The sequence below is a fragment of the Dermacentor silvarum genome, chromosome 8, assembly GCF_013339745.2.
Source record: "Dermacentor silvarum isolate Dsil-2018 chromosome 8, BIME_Dsil_1.4, whole genome shotgun sequence".
Lineage (NCBI taxonomy): Eukaryota > Metazoa > Arthropoda > Arachnida > Ixodida > Ixodidae > Dermacentor > Dermacentor silvarum.
Genome location: NC_051161.1, coordinates 95,512,634 through 95,531,683, shown reverse-complemented (window position 1 = coordinate 95,531,683; position 19,050 = coordinate 95,512,634). Strand labels below are relative to the sequence as shown.

At 43.8% G+C, this 19,050-nt stretch overlaps 1 protein-coding gene across 1 annotated transcript in view; it reads left to right on the top strand.

The window, feature by feature from the left end:
- The first annotated feature begins 5,340 nt into the window (after positions 1–5,340).
- Positions 5,341–19,050, top strand: part of LOC119462299 (uncharacterized) — a 39,710-nt gene continuing 26,000 nt past the window's right edge. The window contains exons 1-2 of the mRNA XM_037723642.2: positions 5,341–5,512; positions 10,063–10,199. Coding sequence (XP_037579570.1) covers positions 5,408–5,512; positions 10,063–10,199 — 242 coding nt within the window. The 5' untranslated portion in view covers positions 5,341–5,407. The remainder of the gene's footprint in view (positions 5,513–10,062; positions 10,200–19,050) is intronic.

The following is a 19,050-nucleotide window of genomic DNA, read 5'->3' as shown; positions in this document are numbered from 1 at the left end:
GCCACCTCAACACCGCTGCACGGAAAGGGGAGAAGGGGAATAAAATAAGACGCCAGGGGTAAGGCCATGAAGAAGGCCCAAGCTAACAGAGGCGCGCGTCCCTCATGGATGCTTGCCACCCCTCCTCGCGAGGCGCAGCAGGATTAGCACACATGTTATCTGGCTTTGCGTTTGGCGTGCTTCGAGGATAGTTGAGAGTTCAAACTATTTGAAATTAGTGAGAACCTGCGGTTACGACAACCAAAAAGTAGTGTGGATACAGTTTCATTTCCGTGAGCGCGGGCGCAGCCGTTCCGTGAGCAGACCAAAGTCGGTTTCTTCCGAAAGTCCGTAACTAAAAGCTCAGGCTGTCGATTACGTAAGCAAGTTTTGTAAAGATGCTTAAATATTCTACTCAGCGAGAGTCGAAAAAAGTGCACTGATCCGATCGCTTTTGATAATTGATTTGAAACTATCGGCCCAAAGCAGCAGTCTGTGCGAATATTTCGTATGACTGGAAGGACAAGACCTCCGTTTCAAGAGAGGATGTTCGAGAAACAAGCTGAGTGCGTACTCCACTTGTGAGCTCCACACGCCGCTCGCGAGTGCAAAACGTGGATAAGTTGTTCGCAGCAGCGTATGCTGTGTAAAAGGCTTTTTTTTTTTTTTTTACTAAGCCCGAGGTGTGTTTCTGAGCCCCGTTTATTGACACGAGTGCCGACAGTCGTGTCAGGAGCAATAATATTGCATTCAGGTTGTACAATGTTTTGCCGCATTCGACTGTAACTCAGTTTGCAATGTAAGAGGGCACCTCATACTTGTAATGGGTCGGTCTAAAGCAAGATTGAAAATTCAGTGCTTCACCTACATCGGTGGAGTCATCAGTCTTCTCAAACGCTGGAGAGACATAATACGCAGGATGGGTTTCCTTCGGGCTAACGGTACGATTTTCGACCTTCAAAAGTCTAACGTCAAGTTCTCAGGTGCATAAGCAACATATAGTTATAATGACAACAATCGTGACAGCACACTTCAAACCACCGAGGATTGCATCATGTTGCCACCCAAGACCCGTTTAGTGACTGTCGTCCAATGCCATAAAGCGACCAAGCTGAAGGTATTGCAGAGACAAATACTGTCCTGCCTCTTTCAACGCCACATATACTAAGCCACATTACATCTTGCACTGCGAACTAAATGTTCACTTGGGATCAGGGGCTTCAGTAACGAGCACCAGGATGTACCATAAAGAACGCCCATCACGTGACTTTATTCACAAAATCGCTGATGTCAACGATATTGGCACAATCGAAGCCACATCAACGTAGCCACTTCAAGTGGTCAGCTTACCAAACGCATTAAGGTCAAACATGACCTACTCGATCATCAGAAAAATCCGTTATATGTCTCGTGATGTAATATAATGCGATTAGCATTCTTTGTATATTTCCGGAGTTTTCAGGTTACTTATCTATCTAGCCTACCTATCTGTCTAGCCTTTTACGCCAGCCCAGTGATCCAGCTTATCCCGTCGTCCTCATGCCGCTATTGTCACACTATCGAAGTTACATCATCATCACCATTTTATAGCCGTCATTTCATTGTCGTTGTCATGCCGTCCTTGTCGTTCCACCAACGTCTTTCCGGCGTCGTTGCATCGTTGTTACTGGGTCGTCATCATGCCGTCGTCCTCAGTAGCGACCATCGCACGCGAGTGTCAAACGCAAGTGTGCTGATACCGGATACAATATATGTCGAAACAACCGAAGTCTCGTAAATTTTAAATAAACTTTACGTCAGCTATACGGTGTGTCGTTATATTGGTTCAATGCTAATCGCAGTACCGTAGAAAGTCATCGTAACATGGGTTCTGCCACAATTTGTTTCTGTAAAATTCAAGGCATAAAATTTTTAATTCAAATTCACATTGACAGGCTGCACCCTTAACGAGGGCCGCCTGTGAAAATAGTGGGGGGGGGGGAACCAAAGACCAAGTGAAAGAGACGCATCAGAACGATAGCACACGTCCCTCCACAAGTACATACCATGCGCATGTATACTTGCGGATGTACAGGGTCGACCACATCTCAGGTGAAAACCTCATTGGTATTCAAGAAATCATAGAAGCTGATGTTCAGTACATAATTCGAAAAGTTATTATTGTGTTTGTCAACACCATGATTATACATCGTATAACGAACATTTCACTCGTGAAGTAGAATAAACGCTGCACTTTTACCGTCTGGAATACTAATGAGGTGTTCACCTTAGATGTGTCGACTCTGTACATATAGGTATGTACGTGTAAATCTGCAAGTACGTACGTACATGTACGTAAAGCACGTAACATGGCAACCAATTCAAACACAGATAAACTTCGTGTAGCCTAATGTTATTTAGGGACTTTGCTAAGCATATCTGATAGCGGCCGTTGGCACTTGCGAGCCGTCTGCAATTTCTTGAAAAGGGTGTACTTACAATGCACCTAACTTCCCACACAGATGTGCCGTAACCTTCCTCTCATTTCGCTTTATTTGATTTTAGGTGTATTTGTGGTTCAGTCAGCGCAACAGGCTAAATTATGCACGCTCGTAAAACACTATTAACGCTCATGAGTATTGGCAGATAATTTATTTGTGTAACATTTGGACACTGGGATACATATCGTAAACTAGCCACATAACGCTTTCGAGTACTCCTTAAGAGGAAGCTTTAGCTTGTGTGCTCCTACCTACATACCTGTGAAAGGAGAATTCTTTTTTCTCGGCAACCACTGCACCAAACTTGAGCAGGGTTTTTTTTTTCATTTAAAACAAAACTTCATACCTGGTGGCCATTAGTTTCGAATTTTCGATTTAGGTCGTCAATTTTTTATTAACGATTGCCCAAAATCGGGAATTTTCAGAAAACGAAATTATCAAGTTCACAACCCTGCAACTCAGCAATGAAAAAATATGTCACAATTCTGGGAGCTGCACCTAATAGTACACCTAAAGCGGACAAAATTGATATGTTACACATGAATCTAAAAAATTGTAATACGAAAATACAGGTTTTGAAAAACCCTTGTGCACAACGTAACAAATTCAAATTCACATATCGAATTTGTCCGCTTTCTTTAAACAGAATTTAATGGATGTCGTTTGCAGAACCACGATAGCTGTTCTTGATGCAGAGCTATAAATTTGTAAATTTTCCGCTTCTATTTTTTTACAAACTTTCGAAACTTTAAAATTTAAAAGAAAATTCTGGCCCTAGATGAACATTCCGCTTCCAACAGTCACTAGAAATTAACTTTCTCCCTCAAATGCAAGAAATATGAAAATTGCTCCATGGTTTATCCCAGAAAAGCGTTTCTGTGTTTTACATCTATTTGAATAGGCCGGGTCGGAGTTGGGCCCGAGCTAAAGCTTCCTCTTAAACATTTCTAACTAAGGGTGTATTTGATCCACAGGCTTTAAAAGTCGCACGGAAATTTGCCCTAGTGTTTCCCCACGTTCACAAAATTTATACTCGATGGCATTTGCAGATGTATCAGGGCATCGGCTTAAATATTGTTCCGATCGTAAAAGACGCTCTTCACGCTCAGGAGGACTTGATTGCGTATTTATTGTGCAGAGTTCAATTATTCTGAACACTTAAATTTGTCTACGCATTACGCGTACTGTCATTCTTATTTTTGTTACGTGTAGAAGGTGCTTGTTTAGTTCACCGACTACAACTGAAACAAACAACTGCAAACCTCCCATGAAGCATGAAAACAACGAAACAGACGGGCGTTCACTGAATACTTGCACGCATCTGTTAAAACAGGAACTTTCGCCACGCGACATGTTTCGCCACAGAAGATACTTCTCAATCCGCCTACTTTCATACAATTAGGAATCGGCGCCTCGTACAGCTAGGAAACATTTCAGATAACGGCAGTAAGAGGACACTCTCTAGCGCTTGAATATGTAACCTTCTATAAAATCAGTACTTGACCTTCACAGGTTAAACATTTATCGTTAGTCACTCACAGCATTCTACTAACTTCAAAAAAATATAAATAATGTGCTTCGCATACTTCCCGAAGAGACAGTAGATAGCAATTACATGCCTGTATGTTTATCAAAATTTGAGGAAACGGGTACTCAGTAATTATTTTGACAAAATAATGGACATTCACGCTTTACACTTTTGCTAGACGTCATCCAATGAGTGGCCACCATCTCCTACAAGTATGAAATCTCAGCCACCTGTGGTCTTCCCAGCGAAGTTGCTAAACCTTTTAAGCAGTTTGTATAAAGCCACTAATAGTTCTAAAAACGATGGGTAATCAATTTTTTTGAACCCTTAAATAACACCAACTTCAAAAAAAGTCTCCATATCGCCCCTATAATTGCCTACATTTTCTCAATATATAAACGTGGTCGGGGAAATAGATTTCGAACCCGCCGTGGTAGCTGAGTAGCTTTGGCATTGCACTGCTAATGACGAGATTGCGGAATCAAATACCGGCCGCGACGGCCACATTTCGATGGGGCCAAAATAGAAAAGCGTCCGTTTGCCGTGAATTGGGTGCACGTTGAAGGACCTCAGGTGGATGAAATTATTTTAAAATACCCACTACGACGTGCCACATAAACAGATCGTGATTTATTCACGCAAAATCGCAGAATTTATATTTTTTATACGAGCTTCTATAGAAAACCGTGATATCTGGCATATAACGTTGTTGAGTGCTTTCAGTTGCGTTAACAGCTTCACTGTAAAGCAAGTTTAGTGCCAGAGACGTTAACGGTATAAAAAGAACACTCTTGTGTTTGCTTACATTCAGTTTCCGGAGACCACTTGAGCGCAACAATGTATCAATGTTTAATACACTAGCATTCCTAAATTAACGGTAAAAAGTGGAGTACCATGTTACGAAGCGTGCTATAGTCATGTGTGTTCACATCTCCGATCGTGTCACCGGTATGAAGTAATGTCATCAGAGAAAGCTTTGCAATTAAAATGTTGTCTATTGGGCTATGTAAACCTCGGCCCGTATTCATAATTGAATATCATAATATCGGTGCCACACATTTATTTAGCGCAGCTGCTCGACCAATGAAAAGGGTAATAAGAACGAAGACCTTTGTGAAGTCGGCCCTCATACACACTTAACTTATGCTTTTATATGCCGCGTTTTTTATTTCCTAATAACCCTTCATGTGCTGAGTAAATGTCAAAGACAGAGTTATGATAAGCATGAATGGCAAATTTTGTTTTACTCGAGGCTGTTTTCACGTGCAGTGTTTGATGACGTCTTAAAAAATTCCTGCTGCAACCAATCAACTTATAAATTGTGTGCTACATCCCACCTATGTATCACGATATGTACACAGCCCATTGAACACCCGAACGTTTGCCTTAAAGATACGCTTCGCCTCATAGTATCGCTAAAATGAATGCTATTTTATATGCAAGCATATTTCAGCTCTTTCTTGGCGCCCTTGCCGACTACGGGAACCAACATCCTCCCCAAGGATCCTTGGAAGAGCTTATCAGCGTAAGATCACTGCATGTATTGAGGGGAACGCATTTTGGACAGTGTTTTATTATCGTATTATTTGTGCAGAATACCCATTCTTTAAAGCTTTGTTGTTTATAGTGGTACTACCTCTGCTCTTTGTAGTTAGCGTCTGATGAAGAAGGGAGATATATTTGTGCTAAGTGGACATGTGTATTGCTGAATGTGCACGAGGAGCTGGGTTTGTTTTAGATATCTGAGAAGGACATGGAAAGTTCGTTTCCTCTGCAGTGGTTCACGGTGTCATCTAATCCTCTGCTGAGAATTTGATGAACTTACCGATAGTATTTCCAATATACACTGCCGCGCGACTGGTCGCTCGAGGCACTTTGCGTGTATTCGCGGGCTTCTTTCACGCTCGGAAAAACACTTTTTTGTAGCACGTACGGAGTAACAGAAAGCTGTATCGGTAGTTTTTCATGTTGCTCTACAATTTTCACATGGACACTTTGATAATTAGGGCTATCCTTCTCGAGTTATATAATTAATTACAATTAGTTAATTCAATCTAAGCAACGAAAAAATTACTGGCGGCTACACCACTGCACTGGAAACAATACGCACTAGGTTTGGTTCGCGCAACGCCGTTCCTCATTTTTAAATCATGCTGCATGATAGCTGGGACACCCTGTATATGTGCACCAAGGACATGCATACAGCGCCAGTTTTTAGCTTTTTATGTGGGTAGGAAATAAATGCAATCTATGAATAATTCAGAGGTACATGAAGCGTTGTATTTTACGAATACATTATAAGCAGCAGCGTTGCAGCCGCATAGCTTTCTGTCAAGAAACAAATGGCAGATTTAGTGACAATAATAAGAACGAAGATTGTGCCGCAAACGCCAAGTGTATGCACCCTTGGTTGGATCACCCCTACCGACTACACTCCTCTCGTAATTGTGGGTGATTTCAACATAGACGTGTCTCGGCCAGACGGAATGTGGTTGACGTCATTTCTCTAGGAAAGGTTCCGCATTCAATGTTACACAAGCATCAGTGTGCCCACGGCGCATCATCGTCGTGTATATACCTCACATACAGCTCCGCTGGTCATCCAGCTTCACAGAGTGGAATGACTAAATTTTGTCCTCGAGTGCTAAGCGTTCTTTCTGAGAAAACTGCAAGGGTTTCCTTTGTAGCTTCGAGCTGTGTATATATATATATATATATATATATATATATATATATACATACATGCATACATACATACATTCGGTTGGATGATAACTTTTCTCTTTCATATCTGAAGGTGTATAAAAAAACTTGCATAACTGAAGCACTTATAAAGTTGTAAATAGGATGTACTTCATTGGCAACTAAGGCACAATCAAACAAGACTTGAATGGTAAGCCAAAAGTCAAAATCTTATTGTGAGAAGATTGAGACGTTCCATGTGGTCTCCGACTAAAGGCGTGCATTCTAGTTTTTCCTCGAGTAGGTTCAACTTCGGGCCATCAAAAGAGCCGAGGCTGTAACGCATCACCTGGTAGCCACCCTTCATTAAGCCAAATTAACAAAATAAAGTTGTTTGCTCCTCCTCCTCGGATTAGGCTAAACTACCTATGCGCGCACATTACAAGCACATGCGCACATTGGTGGCACTCGCTGCAGTATGCCAGCCGCGCCTGTGATGTGATATCGCAGCTGTAACACTTCTGCAGCCATATAGGTGCCCAGAGTAACGTACATGACACTTCCTCAACATGATACTGCTATGTTGTGTCTGGAGCGCATATATATTAAAATAGGTTTGAAAGTTTCTAAATGCAAGGTAATAGTGTCCCACACGCCACTCGCTCGTTTTAGCAGTAACCTATATAACGACTCACGTCGTGACACCCCCAATCAGATGCTATCAAAGTATTAATGCGAAGCTTTCTTTTCCCCTTCCTTAGACTTTTTAAGTGCTGCTGCTGCTGCTGTCGCGGCTGATGTGCCTGTCTTGCACGCCATGTCGGGAGGTGGTTCTGAGCATGTATGCACAGGGAAGGAGCGTGGTAGAGAGGAAAGACGAGGCGCGAAACACTTTGGGCCTTTGCACCACGTTCAATGTGCACAGTGCCCTCTGGAGCACCCTGTGCGTTGCCAGAAGAAGCAGCGTGGTAGAGGGGAAAGACGAGGCGCGAAACACGTTTGGGCCTTTGCACCACGTTCAATGTGCACAGTGCCCTCTGGAGCACCCTGGGCGTCGCCAGAATAGCCTCTTAACGGCCATGATTATCCGTGAACTCGCACAAAAGCGTTGCAGAAACAACAGCACTTACTTTCCTACTGACGGTTAACTGTCCTGAGGAGATGTAGATCGAATTGTAGGGAAGAGGCAGAGAATGGGTAGAACCGACGCAGCCACGAAACGAGTGAATAACTGTCTTGGCACTTTTCGCTCGAACTCTCATACAAGGGGGGAGGGCGAGAGAGGCGAAATGCGACGTGAGAAGTCGAGCAAATGCTACTACTAAGGCGCCTCGATGAGCGTGCCCCCGAAAAACCCTAGCTACTCGACACGACAGGGGTTGCGGAGAAACTGGATAAATTTGAGTTCAAGGTACAACACGTTTCTGGTACTTCTAAAAAATTAACGCCATGCAAATTTGTCAGGCGGATAACTCACGGATGGGGTGCAGACTCAAAGCGTCTATAAAGCACCGTAGCATCTAGGCGACATCGTACGAGTATCACTGTAGAGCCTAGGCGTCGTGCTTTTATCCAATACTTCTGTACCCGCCGTGGTAGCTTTGCTTTGCTACGACGGTGGGTACTTGTCATTGCTTCAGATCGCACTTTGATCGTGACTACTGCAGGCAAATTTTGACGGGAGCGATATACCAGAACGTTTGTGCACTTAGGTTTAGGGCTCGTTAGAGAAATCCAGGAGGTCAAAATTATAACGTAGTCTTCCACTATGGCGTGCCTCATTATCCGATTGTGGTTTTTGCGCGTGGTCCCATAATTCAAGTAAAGTTTAACACTTCTGACAAAATGCGATGTCCCGTTTGAGGCAGTGACAATACTAATCTTCTGTGAGGTGATGAACAGTGGTGCACCACAACACCTCAATCGCACACGTCTCGCTTTGTGTTCTGTTCACTACGTAGAGAAACAGCAGTGGTGCAGGCACGGTAACATTTACCACCAACTCACCACTCTCGTATTGCAGTAAACGCTGAAGAAATGAAAAATACGCCATCAACATCACCTCTAATTACCGTCAATCAAAGCAAAAAGCACAGAAAGCTTCGCTTACATCGACTCCCAGAATGCGTAGAATCCGGATATTTTCATTATCTGCCTCCCTTCTAAACCGCATCACTGGGTTGGCTCCTAATTTGTACAATTTCGTGCTAAAGGACGCAGCAGATCGATCGTGCCCTGTTGGTTCCGTTATAGCTGTAACCTTAGCGGAAATGCATAAGGAATGCACTTTCGGTGGAGCCTCGTCAAGCGCGAATGTTGCGCGCTTGGCTTGTACGTTTGTACGCGTACAATGCTCTACTCTTGAGCTCACGCTTGGATTCGAGCAGGTGTTCACGTTTCGCAACACATCGAAGTCATGCTTGCTTGGCGCGGCGCTTATTCTGCTCCACTTTCTGTTGCTCTGTCATACTTCGTTTAGGTATCATTATGCAACAAAATTATGCAACATGTTTTAATGTTAAGATCAATATATTTAGATGTTCTTCTTTTGTGTGTGCGTGACATGCTTGTTCATCTGTTTATATTAGTTTTTTTTTTTGCTTTTTACTGAAATAGTGCTTAGGTATTTAGATGCTTTATATATTGCATCATTTGCCTAACCTTTAGTATATGTCTCTTGTATTTATTTTTGATGTTCCCGCCTACAATAATGCCCTAGAGGGCGCGGTAGTTATTGCATATAAATAAATAAATAAATAAATAAATAAATAAATAAAATGATTGTGAAAGCTGACAAAGTTCACGAAATATTAAAAATGGTTTTTCTTCATTGTGGTCGGAAATTTCCATTGTTCAGTGTTTTCTCGAAGTTACTGCAATCGTATCTTTTTATTGAAAAGTTATATAAATATAAGCTTAAGCAATTTCATAAATAAGTATGCTTAGAATGTAATGCGGAATTGTTGCCGCTCTGCCAAGAGCCTTTTTGGCATAAAGACCTGCAAAGAAGACGAAAAAAATTAATCCTGGGTCGTTTTTGAAACGTTATATAAAAACATCTACCCTACCCGTAAAAACCAAAAATAACTGAACACAAGCAAAAACATGCATATATTTAGTAAAAAAATTTGCTACTAGCTTCATTATATTTTGTGTAATTCAGAACCAAAGTTGGCCAAAACAGCTGAGCAGTTAGGTAAGCGCGGCACTCCACCTCTTCGTCATGATTGATTCCCGGTGCCTAGAAAAAAAACCCATTAAACTATGATTTCTGTTTCTCGCCTGGTTACCGTTTATCAACTCATTTTCACGCTGCCTGATTTACCCTGTTGCGCAAGCGCTTGGAACACCCTCAGAAATGCTCGATGCCAACAAACGTTTTGTCTGTTCCAGGCACTTAACACCTCTGGACCAATTTGGATGGTCAAGCGCACCTACAATAAACCAAATCATAGCTGCGTCTATTCAAAAATGGTATTGCTTAATGGAACCGATTATGAATTTTTGCAGTCTTACATGGACAATGGGATGTAAGTACAAAGGAGCCACTATTATAGTATTACAGTTTCTGTTGGCATTCCATTCAAGAGGTCAAAAATAACAGTTTACAAGCGGCAAGCTATTTGGCTTTCATAATGAAAATTACCCCCTTAAATATGGATAAAGGTAATATCCTAACCATTGTTCCTTATGTTAGTATGTACATGAGTGCTTCCTTGTAATTTCCGAAGTGCTTTCTGCGGTACTGAAAATGCTAGAGAAGTTTCTTTATAATATAAAATATACAAGAATTAAACTGTTTCCTCGGAATTGCTTTTATAACAGAGGTAGAGTTGTTTTATGACCCAAGGTGGTGTTCAAAAAAAAAAAAAAGGTTGCGTAAATTAAACAAACCTGATTTTACCAAAACAGCGAATCGACAGATGCTGATGCAAGACTGAAGCTAGTCATTTAAAAGATTCATAACCGTTTCTAGACGTGCAAACCAGTGACGCTGATAATTTTTTTCAGCTCAATAAATTCCGGCTTTGTTACTCAGAAACCGAATTTCAACTGAAGAAGGGTCCAACTGTCAGGCCCTTAGTCTAGGTCCTCGAGTGGCGTGACCGGTTACGCTTCACGGTCGGTAGAGCATTAAGCCAAACGGATGGAGTCTTGGCTTAGGATAAGGACGCTCGCGTCATGTTTTCCTGACGATGAAGCTTAACAACCAGGTTCCGTAGTTATAGCAGAGATACCTCTTAAGCGTGTAATAGTTGAGCTTTTCGACAGCTGCGTTCCTGTTAAGCTGGCAAATTGAGCTAGGAATAATTACGGTATACAGAAATTAGTATCGCCAACTTCTTGCATGTTTGCAAAACAATTATGAAATCTTGCAATGATGAGCATCAAGAGTTGCATTATGTCAGGAGTGACATGCAGAAACAAAGAAAGAAAAGAAAGTGATAATGTGATCGAAGGTACACAAGAGGAGATTTCAAAAAGGAAGAAATGAAACGAGCACGTGGAGACGTCATCTTGTGGAAAGGGTGCGCGCATAGAAGGACGTGGTGGCCAGGGCGCAACGTTCCAGGAGAAGACGGCCGGAGCGCCCCACTCTGAGTCCTGCCCAAGTACCAAGGCGATGCAGCGACGTCCCGCCCGAGTAACAGGCTCAGCGAGCAGCTGACCGCCGCGTCAGGAACTACCGCTGACACGGACATACCCGCCAGGACACGTCAGCGTTCACGCCGCTGAACGTGGACGCGCGAAGGATGGCTGCAGCCAGTCACCATCCCGTCTATGGATCTAAGCTGGGCCGGTGCGCACCAGGAGCTCCAGCAGGCACGAGTCCCACTCGGCCGGAGCACGATAGCTCTTCAGGGACTGTGCCTTCGTCACGTCAGCCGGGGCATCGGTGACGCCGGACACCAGCAACGACTGACGACGACCGGGTTGCGACGACGGACCACAGACCGGGCGGCGACGATATCCGCGACGAAGATTACCGGTACTATCAGCGCCCCGACGCTAGCGTATAAACGATCGCCCCACAGACGTTGGTTAACGCGGTAGCGCGGACATAAAACATAGTTAGGGAGGACGCATGCCGTGCACAATAAGCGTTGGATGTTACCGTGTGCTACGGCTATTGAAAATCCATATTGAATTAATGTTGTGCGTGTGGGGCACCTTGCGTTCATGTGTTCATTCTGCGTGCACAAGCGAACGTACCAGGCGTTGATGTACGCGTGACACATTAGTACAAATCATCTGGCTGTTTTGGCCAATAAGCTAGCTTTATTTCTTGCCCGATTAGTTTTCTAGTTACTATCTGTGCTCAATTTAATGGACAGATATATGCATCTCCAATAACCCACAGAAATGACCTCATCACCCCATCTTCTGTAACTTTGAAAGCATTTTCTGAATAAGGAAGGAAACAAACACTGAAGGCAGCTTCTAGATTGTTATGGTACAATAAACAAACGTCGGAAAGCATCGATCGGTCTTCGTGAACTCTTCCCGCTGTCCCCTTTCAAGGGCTGCACAAGGTCTCCGTACTCCTGTCGAACACACCAAAATGCATATAATCACTGTAGAGGATGTGGTCCTGCATCTACCCACTAGGATGATTTTATATCCAAAACAGTGGTCAACGCATACACTTGCGCAGGCCTTATCGCCGGCTGTCAACTATTCCACGAGGCCTGAGCAGAGATTGCGCAATATAAGTGTGCTCGTTATATGTTCGATCAACTTTTTTCAGGCAGAAAGAGAAACGTCCCGAAAAATTTAGAGCTGGCTTCCACTTTTTCAAAGCCGAGCGACGAACTTCTTTAGCGGTATATTTCAGGAAACCGATACTGCGTTTACTTCGTTGATGCGCGTCAGTGGGTTAAGGCCTTTATATTCTGGCAGCCTCGATGAAAAGCTTCGACGGAAGTTGATGATATGAGGTTCGACATTGTAAACTACTGACACTAGCCAAGCAATATGTAAGTCCTACTGGCATGTTGATTAATACAGTAACGGTAACCATGGACTAAAATATGGCTTCCTGCTCGTTTTATGGCCAGAATGTTTTCACAATGGAGCATAATGTAGTGTGCTGGCTTTGGGGCGCATATTGGATGTGAGCTTCTTTGTGGTAGCTGGTGCACAGCGGCTGTCAAGCGTGGAATCAAGGAGCGGGATATGCAGGTTTAGAACGAAAAGGCTGGTCAAGCTCTCGGCAGCGGCAGCAGCAGCAGCGGTGGCGGCAGCGGCTGTGGCAACGGCGGCAGCAGCGGCAGCAGCAGTAGCAGCAGCAGCAGCAGAAGAAGAAGAAGAAGAAGAAGACGCGTTCAATGGTATACAGGGTGTCGCAACTACTATGCACCAAGATTTTAAAACACGCAAATGCCACGTAGCTACACAGAACCAAGGTAATGTTGTTTGCTGTCACTTGGAAACAGATATTTTTTTGCATTCAGCTTAAAAACGCAATAGTCTTCAATAATTACTCAACTTCTCAAATGTTATAAACAGATTAAAAGTGTCAAAGACAAGATTGTAGAGCAACATGATAAACACCGAATACAACTTTCTGTTGCTCAATACGTACTAGAGAAACTTTTTCCGAGCGTGAAAGAAACCCGCGAATACAAGCAAAGTGCATCGAGCGGCCAGGCGCGCAGTAATTTTGCGTGTATTCCCAAGCGACGGCAAAAAACATTACCTTTGTTCTGCCGAGTTACGCGTGGAATGCGCATATTTTCAAATCTTAGTGTAGAATAGTTAGTACACCCTGTAGATGCGCCATGAATGTAAGTCGATGGCACAGCCCCATTGGAGAACTGCAACGAATCGCGGTTTCCAGGTAAAATGCGCTGGTATTGAAACGACCTCTGGAAAAGCCTTGCCACCTTCCTACTTTAACGACGTATCATCTAGTCGTCTGTTTCCCTTTCAATAGCTGCGGCCCACCGAATGAGCATCTGGCTCGTGACTCGTCCCTGATTCAAAGTATTCTGAGTGCCCCTTCTCTGGGTTCCTGGCCCTGCAGAATTAAGGGGCGGCTATCGTGGTTCTGCAAGGAAATGATCGGGTGGTTCTATCTGGTGACCTCAAGCTATAGATACCAAGTGAAAGATTGGCTGTGGTTTAGCTCTGGTTAAACCTAGTCGCGGCATGGTTAAACCTAGGTGGTGGCGTGGAGCAGAGGTAGAATACCCGGCCTCAAATCTGAAGGTCGCAAGTTCGAATTCTACTCCAGTCCACCACATTTTCAGGCATGGAGTGGTGCCTGACAACGGCAAGCAAAATATATTGCCGAGAGCTAGTGGGGCTATACTAGTTCAGGTGCAACCAAACTAGAAAGGCCCACTAAGCTTCATCAAAGTCATTCCCTCACCAGAACAGGAATTGGCCTCCCTGGTCCAGTATGCGGCCACTACCTCCCTCATGACTCCGACAATTAACCCATGGCCCCCAGTTCCCAGTGGCTGCAGAGCACCTGACCAAGGTCAGACGTGCTACGCGGCAGATGGTGCTAAGAATCTCTGGGTCCGGACAGGCCGCCAATGGAAACTGAACCTGGCAACTGCTACAGAGGTCTTCCAGACAAGAGAGAATCCGGGGTAGGATTTCTAGTCCATAACAACATAGCGGGCAACATTGATGAATTCGACAGCATTAATGAGAGGGTAGCAGTCGTCGTAATAAAGCTGAATAGGAGGTACAAAATGAAGGTAGTACAAGCCTACGCCCCAATCTCTAGTCACGATGATAAAGAAGTAGAACAGTTTTATGAAGATGTTGAATTAGCAATGAGAAAGGTGCAAACTCAGTATACTGTAGTCATGAGCGACTTCAATGCAAAAGTGGGGAAAAAGCAAGTTGGTGAGCAATTCGCAACTGTGGCATCGATTCTAGGAATGCAAGAGGAGAGATGTTAGTAGAATTCGCGGAAAGGAATAGGCACCGAATAATGCATACCTTGTTCAGGAAGCGCGGCAACAGGAAGTGGACCTGGAAAAGCCCTAATGGAGAAACAAGGAATGGAATAGATTTCATACTCTCTGCCGATCCAAGCATAGTGCAGGATGTAGAAGTGTTAGGTAAGGTAAAGTGCAGTGACCATAGGTTATAGAGGTCTAGGATTTCTCTCAATTTGACGAGAGAAAGAGTGAGATTAATGAAGAGGAAACCGGCTAACCTAGAGGCAGTAAGGGTAAAAGCAGACCAATTCAGGCTGGTCCTCGAAAACAAATATGCAGCTTTAGAAAATGAAGATAAAGACAACATAGAGGTAATGAATGAAACCGCAACTAGGCTGATCTCAGAAGCAGCAATTGAAGTGGGAGGTAAGGCACCAAGGCAGCCAGTAGGTAAGCTCTCCCAAGAAACAAAGGACCTAATAAAGAAACGACAAAACATGAAAGTGTTCAACTCAAGAGATCAGATAGAATTTGATGAACTGTCAAAACTGATCAACAAGAAGAAAGTAAGGGATATTCGAAATTATAACGTGGAAGAGATTAAGGAAGCAGTAAAATATGGACACAGCATGAAATCAGTGAGAAGTAAACTTAGGATAGGACAAAGCAAAATGTATGCACTGAAAGATAAGCAGGGTAATATCATCAGCAATTTCGATGACATAGTAAAAGCTGCTGAAGAATTGTATACTGACCTGTACAATTCGCAGAGAAACCAAGCTATTTCATTCAAAGTAGTGATGAACCGGATACAGAGGCTCCTTCTAAAACTAGTGATGAAGTCAGATGAGACTTGAAAGACATGACCGGGGGGAGAAAAGCTGCTGGAGAAGATGGAATAACCGTCAATTTATTCAAAGATGGAGGAGATATCATGCTTGAAAAGCTTGCGGCCCTTCATACGCAATGACTCACGACTTCAAGTGTACCAAAAAGCAGGAAGAACGCCAACACTATACTCATCCATAAGAAGGAAGACGTTAAATAATTGAAGAATTATAGAGCCATTAGTTTGCTTTCAGTATTGTATGAAATATTCACCAAGATAATTTCCAATAAAATCAGAGCAGCACTTGACTTCAGTCAACCAAGAGAACATGCTGGCTTCAGGAAGGGATATTCTACGATGGATCATATCCATGTCATCAATCAGGTAATAGAGAAATTTGCGGAGTACAATGAACCCCTCTATATGGCTTTCATAGAGAATGAAAACGCATTTGATTCAGTAGAGGTACCAGCAGTGATAGAGACATTCCATAATCAAGGAGTACAGGAGGCATACGTGAATATCTCAGCAAATATCTACAAGGATTCCACAGCTACTTTAGTTCTCCACAAGAAAAGTAGAAAGTTACCTATCAAGAAAGGGGTCAGGCAAGGAGACACAATCTCTCCAATGCTATTCACTGCATGCTTAAAAGAAGTATTCAAGCTCTTAGACTGGGAAGGCTTAGGAGTGAGGATCAACGGCGAATATCTCAACAACCTTCGGTTTGCAGATGACATTGTCCTATTCAGCAACAATGGAGACGAATTACAGCAAATGATTGAGGACCTTAATCGAGAAAGTGTAAGAATTGGGTTCAAGATGAATATGCAGAAGACAAAGATAACGTTCAATAGCCAGGCAAGGGAACAAGAATTCAGGATCACCAGTCAGCCACTAGAGTCTGTAAAGGAGTACGTTTATCTAGGTCAATTACTCACAGGGGACCCTGATCATGAGAAAGAAATTCACAGAAGAATAAAATTGGGTTGGAGTGCATACGGAAGGCATTGCCAATTCCTGACTGGGAGCTTACCACTGTCGTTGAAAAGTGTACAATCATTGCATTCTAGCGGTGCTAACATATGGGTAAGAAACTCGGAGGTTAACAAAGAAGCTCGAGAACAAGTTAAGGACTGCACAAAGAGCAATGGAACGAAAAATCTTAGGACTAATGTTAAGAGACAGGAAGAGAGCGGTGTGGATGAACCATTAGGGTTACAGAATGGATACCAAGATAAGGGAAGTGCAGTCGAGGTCGGCAGAAAACCAGATGGGGTGATGAAGTTAGGAAATTTGCAGGCGCAAGTTGGAATACGCTAGCGCAACACAGGAGTAATTGGAGATCGCAGGAAAAGGCCTTCGTCCTGCAGTGGACATATAATATAGGCTGATGATGATGATGACGATGAAACCTAGTCGAGTAGCGATAGCTACAAACCCCCGGCTGCGCTTAGGCTTCGCTTGTAGTTAGACATGTTATTAAACTTAGCGGTTTCCCACTAGACTATAGGAAAGGAGAGACGTTGTAGTCAACCAACGGGCAAAACCAACGGCACGATCGGTGGCCGCGCGGCGACCTCGACGAGACGAGTTGCCGGAGAATCGAGGCCCATGGCGTGACGTCAAACAGAGGGCGCCAGGCAACGGCGGACTGCTGCCTCTAGCAGCGTTGGCCGCACGGCGGTGACGGCGACGAGCCGAGTCGCCGGAGAATCGAGGCCCGTGGTGTGACGTCGCACAGAGGGCGCGGCGAGCGCCCAACGGCTTAAGTTCCTTTACCAACGGCAGGAGCGGTGGCCGCGCGGCGACCGCGACTAGCCGAGTTGCTAGAGGATCGAGAGCCGTGGTGTGACGTCACAGTGCGGCGACGGTTCAAAGTGCGACGATGGTTCAAAGTGCGACGACGGCGAAGAGGCGAAAATCTGGCTACAAAATGGTCGCGTGAATTTCCAGGTCTGGGTCGTCGACTAATCCAGGTCAACGACGCTTGAGAGACCGGACGCGCCTTAGCGTGCCGCGTCTATTTTCATTTCATATGCGGAAAGCTACCTGCACTGAAGTTGGCACGCTTTGCGGCGACTTGTTTTACCTAATGAAAAGACACTGGTTACTACTGGTCCGTCTAGTGTGAAATAAGGGCGGCAGCTAGAGGTCACGCTTGCGTGGGTAACTAATTCTTATGAATGACGATGCGCTTGATAGTCTCTGTAAAGTTAAGCGATTTTCACTGCTGGGCCAGACGCGTGTTTTCAAGACAATCTAGATCAAATAGCAACCGTGATAAACATGGTCCTAACCATCAAGGTGGGCATTTGCGCATCGATGGCCAACAGTAACTTTTCAAATAGTAATGGACAGTTTGCTAGCACAGGTGAAATAATAAGTTGCCTCCTGTGCACTCGAGGTGGTAATTTTGACCGCCAGTTTTGAACACTGGCAAAATTGCAGCTGTACTACTGACAGTTTATAGATGCCAAACGGCGACACATTATATGACCAATTTAACAATAGGATATGAACCGAGACAATCTATAAATTTTCACAGTTGAATTAAAGAGACACATCTACGTCTTCAACCTATAAACAGCCTAAAAACATGTGACAGTCGGAAAAAAAAAAGTTGTATAGTTTCTCCCGGTCCCAACGTGGGCGGAGCCACCGACTTAATCTGGGGGAGCCTTCGGCTCGCCTAGATCTTAGTTCCTCAGGACTGAAATAAAGTTCTTTATGTATAGTTTCTTCTTGTAGTTCCTTAGGCATAACAGAGTGAACATCTTGAGAGACTGGTCATACGCTGTATTAACGTATATATATATATATATATATATGTATATATATACACGAAGAAGCCAACAACATTACCATTTTATATCATAAGAAGCCAACAAACAATAACACCAAGGACAACATAGGGGAAATTACTTGCACTTAATAATTGAATGAAAGAAATGATAAATAATTGAAAATGAAAATGGATGAAAAAACAACTGTCCGCCGGTGGGGAACGAACCCACGTCTTCGCATTACACGTGCGTTGCTCTCACCATTGAGCTACCGCGGAGCCGATTTTCCATCCACTTTCTGGGGTATTTATGTTTTACACCTAGAAGTAACCCTGGGAGTCTTATTATATATATATATATATATATATATATATATATATAAACAGGTACTATAACACAGGCTGTATTAATTTTAAATAACATGCCTTCTACGGATAATATTTTCATTACCCAAGTATATATTAAGGGTACGCCACGAAAAAACAAAGCAGGATGATCTCCAACCCTCTCAAACAAATGGCCCGTGGAGAACATCACTAGAATTTATATTGAAGGTGAAGAGTGATGTCGAGCACATGACATGAGAGTCAATTGCTCCCTAAGTGAGATTCGCCTACAATATGTCAACGCAAGAGTGGACGCAAAGTACAGTGCTCAAGATTCTGCACTTCGAAATAAGTCGCAGCGTAAGCTGGACGAGTGGTTGTATAGCAGCTCCATTTTTGGCAGCACGCACTAGAGGGTCTTCGCGGCGAAGTCTCTTTGCGTCTTTTTTACGAGCACGATCTTGACTGTGCGCCCGGCGTCGACGGCGACCTGCGGCTTCCGCTTCTCACTGCAAAGGGGTCTGCTGAGACAGACGCTG